This window comes from Populus trichocarpa, chromosome 13 (genome assembly GCF_000002775.5).
Source record: "Populus trichocarpa isolate Nisqually-1 chromosome 13, P.trichocarpa_v4.1, whole genome shotgun sequence".
In the NCBI taxonomy this organism is placed as follows: Eukaryota; Viridiplantae; Streptophyta; class Magnoliopsida; order Malpighiales; family Salicaceae; genus Populus; species Populus trichocarpa.
In genome coordinates, this window is record NC_037297.2 from 7206989 (window position 1) to 7217681 (window position 10693).

Below are 10693 nucleotides of genomic sequence, written 5' to 3' on the forward strand. Positions count from 1 at the left end.
GGAGGGTTATGAACATGGCTTTAATCCATCAATAAAGACACATATGCATTGCCTAATAAAATAAAATGGCTTGAATTGCACCTTCTAGAACAACTAGTTTCCATTCATTAGTTTTAAAAAGATATAATGATAAGCATTTTGCAATGACAACAATAAGAATGTTGTTGTAGTTTGTTGGCTTAGTTAAGAGGGGGGAAAATACATTATTTTCTTGATTATTAAAAGTGCAAGAGAGATTATCTATGAAAGTTATGATTTCTATTAAATAAAGGCTCTCATACCTTATAAGATCAACAGAATAGAAAGAAGGTTATAGAGAAGAAGAAGGAGAATTCAGTATAATTTTTTTTTTTTCATATCATGAGTTTTTATATTAGATACAATGTCTTCTTGATACATCAGAAATGTGTATACGCGTATTTTAGTATAAAAAAAATATAAGATAAGAAAAATATGTATCAAACTAAAACAAAAAGAATATAAAAGAAGGGAAATATATCTTTTTATATGGTTAGGAAGTCTCATGGGCCTTAGAGCTCTAATAGTAAGATGGAGGTTTATTGATTTTGAAAAAAAATGAAAAAAAAAAAAGGATGAACTTGGCTGGCGAAGTTCCTTGAAAAATAATGTAAACGGCTACAACATATAAATTCTCATGCAAACCAAAAGAGGGGCAAGAAAAAAAAAATTCTAAACTCGAAACGACGATGCTGCTTCCCAAAGTTTGAATTATGGAAGGAGACAAAGTCAATAAACCCGTGTGACAAGCAAGCAAGCAAGAAAGCAACCTATTTAATAAAGGGAAAGTCAATAAAGTTCTATAAAAAAATAACATGGACCACAACGCCTTATAAATTCTCATATAAAACAAAAGAAAAAAAAAAGAAAATCTAATTCCAAAACAATGAAAGATAATATTTATTTATTTTCTTTCCTTCTCTATATTTAATAAATAAATAAAAAAATTGACTGAAAAAGGATATGAAAGGGATGGTACAGACTAATTAATTATTATTTAAAAGTAAAAGGACTATTTAAGCAGTTTCACAAAAATATAAAGGGACTAATTTATAACTTATTCGTGAAAGTGAGAAGCACAAACGAAAAATAAAATAACTGAAACATTACTATATAAGAAATTGGTTGGAACAGCTCCGAGGAAAAATCATCTTCGTCAAGTCTACTGACTCCGACTCAACAACAACAACAACAAACTGCTAAGGTAAGTTATCATCTTATTTTTCTTAAAAGTGAACGATAAAGTGGGTTTTTTTTATCAGATTGTTGTCATTACTGTGATCTGATCATGTCTAAGAAGAATAGCAGGTTTTTGTTCTTTTCTTTAAAGGACGAGAGTTTTGTGATTTGTGAGTGTTTTTGGGGTTTTAACACACACACATACACACACACAAAGACTAGGATTGACCCAGAAAACTGCATTCAGTGGTTTTCTTGTGACTTTTTTTTTCTTTTTTTTTAATATCGGGGTTTTTGGGTTTTGGATCAATAGGTTGGCTTTCGGAGATTAAGGAATTTTGGGTTTGTAGAATTCTAGTTATGAGTTTTGAATTTTAGGTTTTGTAATATGCTAAGATTGACACACATACACACACACAAAGACTAAGATTGACCCATAAAACAGCATTCAGTGGTTTTCTTGTGACTTTTTTTTTCCTTTATTTCTGATATCGGGGTTTTTGGGTTTTGGATCAATAGGTTGGCTTTCGGAGATTAAGGAATTTTGGGTTTGTAGAGTTCTAGTTATGAGTTTTGAATTTTAGGTTTTGTAATATGCTAAGATTGACACACATACACACACACAAAGACTAAGATTGACCCATAAAACAGCATTCAGTGGTTTTCTTGTGACTTTTTTTTTCCTTTATTTCTGATATCGGGGTTTTTGGGTTTTGGATCAATAGGTTGGCTTTCGGAGATTAAGGAATTTTGGGTTTGTAGAATTCTAGTTATGAGTTTTGAATTTTAGGTTTTGTAATATGCTAAGATTGACACACATACACACACACAAAGACTAAGATTGACCCATAAAACAGCATTCAGTGGTTTTCTTGTGACTTTTTTTTTCCTTTATTTCTGATATCGGGGTTTTTGGGTTTTGGATCAATAGGTTGGCTTTCGGAGATTAAGGAATTTTGGGTTTGTAGAATTCTAGTTATGAGTTTTGAATTTTAGGTTTTGTAATATGCTAAGATTGACACACATACACACACACAAAGACTAAGATTGACCCATAAAACAGCATTCAGTGGTTTTCTTGTGACTTTTTTTTTCCTTTATTTCTGATATCGGGGTTTTTGGGTTTTGGATCAATAGGTTGGCTTTCGGAGATTAAGGAATTTTGGGTTTGTAGAGTTCTAGTTATGAGTTTTGAATTTTAGGTTTTGTAATATGCTAAGATTGACACACATACACACACACAAAGACTAAGATTGACCCATAAAACAGCATTCAGTGGTTTTCTTGTGACTTTTTTTTTCCTTTATTTCTGATATCGGGGTTTTTGGGTTTTGGATCAATAGGTTGGCTTTCGGAGATTAAGGAATTTTGGGTTTGTAGAGTTCTAGTTATGAGTTTTGAATTTTAGTTTTTGTAATATGCTCAGCTCATCAATTTAAGTAGCAGAATTTTGAGGGTTTTTAGGATTTTCGAGTCTTCTATCTTTGTGTGGTTTCGGAAGAACGAGAAATTCTGAATTTTGATCAACTATGAAAGATAGTTGAGTTGACTTTGCTCAATTTTTTGTTCTAATATTCTCTAATTAGATTATGCTTTTTTAAGGGAAAACTTTAGGGCTAAAAAAGGAAGTTAAATTTTGAATCTTTTTCTGTCTCCTGTCACTTCAGAATGTGAAAAACTCACTTTTCTTTTCCCTTTTGCTCTCAGCTATGAGACATAGCATGATTTTGTTCTGATTTATGTTGGTTATTGGCTTTTCAGGACAACAATTTGAAGATTTGGTCGTAGGGTTTCAAAAAGGCTGCGAAGATGAGTGACAATTTGATGGAGAAGGTCAGTGCTTTTGGTGAACTCCTCAAGACTGGAGGTGCCGAGGTGGGTCGAAAGATGAGTGCAGGCATGAGCTCAATGAGCTTCAAGGTGAAGGAGCTATTACAAGGTCCTAACCAAGAAGATAAACTTGTTGAGGATGCCACAGCTGAGACGCTTGATGAGCCTGATTGGGCCATGAATCTTGATATCTGTGATATGATCAATCATGAAAAAGTTAGTAGTGTTGAATTGATTCGTGGAATAAAGAAGAGGATCATGATAAAAAATGCTAGGGTACAGTATTTAGCTTTAATGTTGCTTGAAACATGTGCTAAGAATTGTGAGAAAGCTTTCTCAGAGGTGGCAGCTGAGAAGGTTCTTGATGAAATGGTGAAGTTGATTGATGATCCTCAGACTGCTGTCAATAATAGGAATAAAGCTTTGATGCTCATTGAAGCATGGGGAGAGTCAACTAGTGAGCTGCGTTATTTACCTGTTTATGAAGAAACATACAAGGTATTCCTTATTTTTGTTTCTTAGTGATCTCACTTTTTGAATGTTTGCCTTAAGAAACTGGGTTAAGAAAAGGAACATCCTATTTGCAATTACCTTATGGCTTGTTAGCAATGGAACATTATCCTGAGTTTAATGCAAATATCTGTCTGAAGTTCAGCTATGCGATCCTTTTTTCTCTCTCCTATTAACTCCTATTATCGGATCAAATTGGATTTTGGTTTGTATTTGGTTTTCAGCCTTCTTATAGTGTAAAGGCTAAAGTCTTCTCTGCTTGATGAAATGTGATTCTTAGCCTATACAATCTTGATTGAAAGGGAGTCATACTATCAAAATCACTTTGATCAAGTTGGCTGGGTAAATATGCTAAAATACACCATAGAAGTTAAATGAAGTGTTCCATATTTATCTACTTTTTTGGGTTCATCAGGAGACCTGCTGGGCCTTGGGCTACACAATGGGTAGCCCTCCTCCATTACATAATAACCAAATAAACTGGAGTTATTAGGACTCTTAACTTGCTTTGCTGAAGGAAACTATGGGGTATGCAACTAGGCTATGCTTGCTTGTGTTTTCCATATTTAAATTTGAGAAAGCATTTGTTTGCTTTGAATATCTGTGGAAATAAATTGTCTTGTAAGAAAATTATTGAAGTTCTTTATTGTGCAGTGTTGCTATAGAAGATATATCCATGCAATAATTTGACTAGTGCAGATTTATGATTTCTCAAACCATTATTGTTTCTTGACCTTTTCATATTTTTCTGAAGAGTTTAAAATCAAGGGGTATCAGATTCCCTGGTCGTGACAATGAGAGTTTAGTGCCTATCTTCACCCCACCTTGTTCTGTGTCGGCTCCAGAAGTGGATGCTAGTCTTACACATCAGATTCAGCATGATTTTCCTCTGCAAAGCTTTACAGCTGAACAGACAAAGGAAGCATTTGATGTGGCAAGAAACAGCATAGAGCTTCTCACAACAGTATTGTCCTCTTCACCTCAACAAGATGCATTACAGGTACTTCTAATCTTACAAGTTCTCGATCTTCAATTAATTTGATGTGGACGTATTGATTTTGATTAGATAAAAAAATTTGGCTCTATAATTCTACTTCAAATATGAGATGCCTGAACTTTTCCTGTTGTTTATGTGTATGACTTCTTTGTTCTTGTACTTTCACTTGACTTTGGCAAACTAACTAACATTGCAAAGATATCAAACTGACCTGTTTAACCATATTTTGGACCTGTTGAATTGTGAAAAACTAAGGCTGTTTTCGAGGGATTTTTTTAAAGGAGAATGGATAACAAGATTTTCATGTCCAAATATGACATGCCAGTCAAAGAAAAAACAAAGCATTTCTAATTTCTAGATTTTTTATTGACAATGGAGAACATTCTTTATAAGTTGGCCCTTTTTCCGAAGACTCTAGGATTTCCAATCTTAATGTAGCAACAAGCAAACCCCCCCCCCCCCCTGAAAAAAAAAAAAAAAAAACCTCACAGAGATGCACACTCTTATCTATATAAATGCAAAATTGGTTTTGTTGTTATTTTTGGTTATATGCAGATATGACCTTTTTTTATCCTTATTATTCCATGGTGAAGGCATCACATTATAATCTTATTTTGTATTATTTGGGACATGCATAAAATTTGCCTTTTTTTATTTTTAAAAAATAGTGATAAACTTTTAATATAGAAAAAAAGTAGAAATCAGAATCCTATCTAAAAATTCTTTTTTTATTGTTTTAATTGACCCCTCAAGTCAAATCAATTTGTGGTGCTCATGTCAATGCCATCCCTGATGACTCAAGTCCACTAAAAGAAGTCCAGGTGTCGCAATTAAAATGAATACTTCCATTATTCATTTATAAGACACTAAAAACTGATAGAATGTAAACCTGTTAACATTGCAATTCTATCAGAGATTTTAACAATTCCAAATTCTGACTTTGTAAATAGTGATTTTGCTTCAATCATGACTCAATTTTATGAGCATGCCAACAAGTTTAATTGTTTCCAGAACCTTGTTAAACTGCCCACGAATCATTGATCAAAGAGTGTTTGGTGGCTTCCCATGTGTCCAGAAAATGGATGAGAAAAAAAAATGATTCGGCAGAATTTCACCTTAAAACTGAACATTCCTAAACTATTTCAAGAACAGTCAACCTGCTTAAAAGAATACTACTATACTTTTCTCATACCAAAGCTTCAATATAACCTCATGTGTCAACTCCATCATACGATACCATGCAACTATCAAATTATACATGCTTGATTCAAGATACATCATGTATATCATTAGAAAAAGGTATTTGCATATATTTGAAGTTCTAATTGATAAACATTTTTCATTTGCATTAAATCAGTGCCACTGAATTGGTATACATTTAGGGATTCTTAGGAGTTGGTGGGAGGGATGGCAACATGCATATGTGAGTTCTGATTATCTGATGATTATTATTTTTAAAGATCATGCATAAAAGTGATGAGTTTTGGGTCTTTTGACTGTAGATGTTGATGTCTTTGTCCAGGGTCAGCTGTGAAAATGATTGTTTCCAGTGCAGTCATATTATGACTGTTTACTATGTCCAATTAATCATTTTAGATAAACGAGTGGAAATAGACTTTTGCAAGTTAATACTGCTTCTTTTTCTTTCCAAGAACATGAAGGCATGAAATCGATTCAAATTTTAGTTTGTTTGAATTTTGGGGAATCATGCTGTACTACTGTTTATGTAAATGATGTAAAAAAAACAAAACTCATCCTCAACAATTAAGATAAGGTGTCTTACTAGTACAAATAATGGTTTGATTAGTGGTGGATTTTGAACAAAATTCTAGGAGGTGCAAGAATATGGCTAAATATAGAGGCTGTATCAGCACTCAATTCTTTTCATGTCAATTTCGGAGCAATGAATTTAATTTGGTCAAAACTCAAATAAAATTAATAGGTTAAATTTCAATATATTTTAGTTTAATATTAATGATCTAGAACATTGAGCACCTTGTACAAATATTACTTGAAAACTGTGTGAAAGAGGAAAAATATTTTGACTCTTTTTAACCATGTGTTTTTCTTTTCCTTGAAAATGATATTTATGTATGAGGTAAAGAGACATTTAGTTTTGAAAAGACATGAAAATTTGAAACCAAAGATCCAACTGCAAATAAAATTTGAGTTTCGGGACTGAATTGAATTATTTGAAAAGCTTACTTTAAGATTTTTTTTTTCTTTTTATATCTCTAGTTTTCTTATTTATTCTAAAAAGATTTCACCATGGAAAGTTAAGAAAACATATCTATTGAATACAAATTTTATAAAATAGAAAATAAGGGTCTTGGTTGGCGTAAATTGAAAATAATAAAAGTAATAGCCATAAAACATTAGATGAACCAAACAAGGCCCTTAATTTTATAGTGGAGAATATGGAAAACAAATATTTTGATGTTTTCTAGTTTTCTGGAGAATTGGAGAATTAAAATGTATTTCAAAGAAACAGTTTACATTTTCAATTTTCATAGGAGGTTCATTTTCAATGTTTATAGATGTTAAAAAAAGTGTAAACATCCTAGGGGAGGCTGTTGCCCTCTCTTGTCTCTGTGAGGATCTGCCATTGGGTGATTTCTTTAGATATGTGTAGCTATAATATCTTAGAACGATTAGGTCAAGATGATTTGCAGTGATTTGAAGTGGGAAATATGCCAATTCTTCCCAACATTGATGGGATTGCTATTAGATAAAATAAAAGAACATAGACGTCATTCAGTGGAGGATATGTCTTTCACAATATCTGGCCATTTGGTTCTTTTTTGAGATCACGGTATGGAATTCTTTGTTTCAATTGGCAGGATGGTTTGGCAACTACACTAGTCCAGCAGTGTCATCAGTCACAACTGACTGTGCAAAGAATCATTGAGACAGCAGGAGACAACGAGGCTCTTCTTTTTGAAGGTTTGAATGTGAATGACGAAATCCAGAAAGTTCTCTCGAAGTATGAAGAGTTGAAGACCCCATCAGTGGTTCCTGCTGTACCTGAACCTGCTTTGATTCCTGTTGCTGTTGAGCCTGATTCACCCATTCATGCCAAAGAAGATGTCTTGATCAGGAAACCTGCAGGTCCACAAGATGGAACCCACGGAGGGAGCAGTGATGATATGATAGATGATCTTGATGAAATGATATTTGGTAAGAAGGGAGGGAGTGCATCTGAAGGTGCGCAAGACCCAAAGAAGCAGCAATTCTCCAAGGATGACCTCATATCCTTCTGAGCTACGTTCTGTATACAGATGATTCCATATTTAGGAGGTAGGGCTTTTGATACGAGGCCATTTAGGTGCTGAACACAATTGAATTTGAATTGAATTTAAATGGTTATTGCATTCATAAAAGGTGGGTAGTGGCATCTCTTTGCACAGTACTTTCATTGTTTTATGTGTATTTTTCTGTCTTCTGCAAGTAGTTTATGCATGGATTTTGCTATATAATCTGCTTTGGGGAGTTGACAAGTGATATAGTTTTTATTTTGCACACTTGTTATATATACCCTTGCAATAATTTTGCTACTTGTTATAATATCGTCATATTCTTACTGGATGGAACTGTTGAATGCACACAGCTGAGCTCAAACGACATAGAAGAACCGTGCGCCTTGCCTTCCTCATCGACAATTTATGTTTATTATATACTTGGCCAAGTATGCTAGGTTATGTCCGCCTCGGGACTATCCTTTTTGTGTCAGCCTGTATAGTTTAAAATTACTTTAAATTTTTTATAAAAAAATTAATATTTTTATTGTATTTAAAAATATCATTTTAATACATTTCCAAAAAATATTTTAAAAACTTAATATACTTTTAAATAAAAAATATTTTAAAAAATAATCATAACCATTCTTTCACACCTGAAATATCCTTATAATTAAGTGGTTTTACGTGAGAACAGACCAAAAGAAGAAGAGAGTTTTGCCTCGCGGGCTTCCAGCTGTTTATTAACGTTTAACATGACAGATCTATGTGCGTTGGGACCAGGTTGTGAAATGCATCATAGTTTGGAGTTTTGTTTTGTAATTATTTCTATTACTTACATAAAAAAAAAAGTTTTAAATAAGAATTTTATCACATGTAGTGAAATTACTAGATGGCCGGGGCAATCTTAAATTTTTCTTAACATAAAAAAAAATAAATTAAGAGACTATTTGTTTTTTTTTTAAAAAAAGAAAAATATGATATCTGAGTTAATTTTTTGAATAGATTCAACAAGATATGTTAATTTAATAATATAATTAAAAAAATATCGATAACAAATAAAACAAACAAAAAAAATTTGGCAATAATTAACTATAAAAAAATTTAATGTCAATATCATACTCAGGAAAAGAAAAAAGACATCACCACCAAAAAGAGCACACCAAGATAGTTTTGATGTCATTGCGAAAGGTTGCACGATGACACTAAAACAAACCGCACACGTTATCAAAACAATGATCCAGAAAGCAAACAAAACAAAATATCATGGAATGAACATCTTGTGCTTATAATTTAATACAAAAACAAAATTTCTTTTTAAAATAAGTTAGACATAACCAAGAATGACAAATAAAATGAAAGATAACCCTATCATTTTCAAAATTAATGAAAAATGCTATAAAAAGAAAAAATATATATAAAGAAACTCAATCTCCAATTAAATAAATGTTAAAGAACAAAACTAAAAAAAATATGAGCTTAAAAAAGAAAGAAAAAAACTTAAGCAAATCGAGTGAATCTTCTAAACTTAAGTTAATCTCACAAACTCACAACTTATAAAATTTTAGACTCAGGCTTAACTAAGAAGTTTAATTTCCAACCAATTTAATGTTGAAAAATGAAATGAAAAAAAATAATCATTTTTTTTTTTGCAAAATAAAATCAATAGCAATAAAAAGAATGAAAATTAAATCTAATAAGAAAAGAAAACTTAAGGAGAATGAAATCATAAAGAATATTTAATTTTTAAAATTATATCAAATAAAACAAATAACAATAAAAAATATAGGGACCAAATCTGACAAATGAAAAAAAAATTGAAGGGGGGTGAAATTTAAAAAACAAATCTAATTTTATAAATTATTTCAAATAAAATAGTAATCAAAAGAACAATAACCAAATCTGAAGGAAAAACAAATTGAAGGGGTGTTTAAAAAATTTGAAGGGTCAGGCACAAAAATCCAAAAGGTGGGAGAAAATAAGATAAAAAAAAAAGAAAATGTCATAAGCATCAAACCAAAGATAAGTAAGTCACACGTGTTGCTTAGAGATAAAGGGGCTACTGAGTTGATTCAAATGACTTCCTACAAGCCACCATTTCACCATCAAACACCCCTTCACGCGTCGTCGAAATAACGCAAATACATCCTATGTGTTGATGCATGCATTACACATGCCAACCAGTTTTGATTTTTTTTTATAATATTTTATATTTATTAAAATATTGAATTACCTCTCAATCAACTTAATTATAACTAAAAATCAAGATAATAACTAATAAACTCTTTGAAAAGAATATATTATCCCCAATAACATAACAATGCCGATGATTTTATTTGTTTTAGAAGAGTAAAATTATCATCATATATCCAGGATGTAATAAGTTTATGTGTACCATGAAACCTTAATTTTTTTTAGTTTTTTTTTAAAGATAATTATATAATATATCCATTAATGAATTCGCATTTATATGTTGCCATATCATTTAATAATTATAATTGGGTTACAACCTGCATTTCACTTAATATCAAACCATTTTTTAAAAAAATTAAAAAAAATAAGCATTACTAATATTTTTTTCTAATTGCATATAAATTTTTAATAAATGATTTTAAAATCTAGTTAGTTAACCCATGTTTTGTCATGGGTAGGATAAAAAAAAAAATTAACACCAAAAAATGAATGAGCAGCAGGGGTTTTCAATGAAAAGAAAAAATCTTTATTGCAAATAAAAAATTAATTTATATATTTAATTTAATAAATTAAGAACCATATGCATCAATAAATACAAAAAAAATTGTTAACACTAAATAAAATCTAAACCGAAAAGTTAAAAAATAAATATAAAATAAAATATTTGATTTCGTAATATATGGTATAGATCTATTTGGTTTTCGAAACTTTGTATTTTGTCAATGCTTCA

The 10693-nt window shown here is 31.2% G+C and overlaps 1 protein-coding gene across 2 annotated transcripts; it reads left to right on the forward strand.

Annotated features, from left to right (window-relative positions):
- Positions 1 to 1073: 1073 nt before the first annotated feature.
- On the forward strand, positions 1074 to 8031 carry LOC18104195 (TOM1-like protein 1). Of its 2 annotated transcripts, none has more exons than XM_006375944.3 (4): positions 1074 to 1222; positions 2959 to 3525; positions 4292 to 4537; positions 7375 to 8031. In XM_006375944.3, the coding sequence occupies exons 2-4, from the start codon at positions 3007 to 3009 to the stop codon at positions 7792 to 7794; spliced, it is 1185 nt and encodes a 394-aa protein (XP_006376006.2). In that variant the 5' UTR covers positions 1074 to 1222; positions 2959 to 3006; the 3' UTR covers positions 7795 to 8031. The 2 variants fall into 2 exon arrangements, with proteins under 2 accessions (XP_006376006.2, XP_024439492.2); XM_024583724.2 differs by lacking the exon at positions 1074 to 1222 and adding an exon at positions 1240 to 1326.
- Positions 8032 to 10693: the final 2662 nt, after the last annotated feature.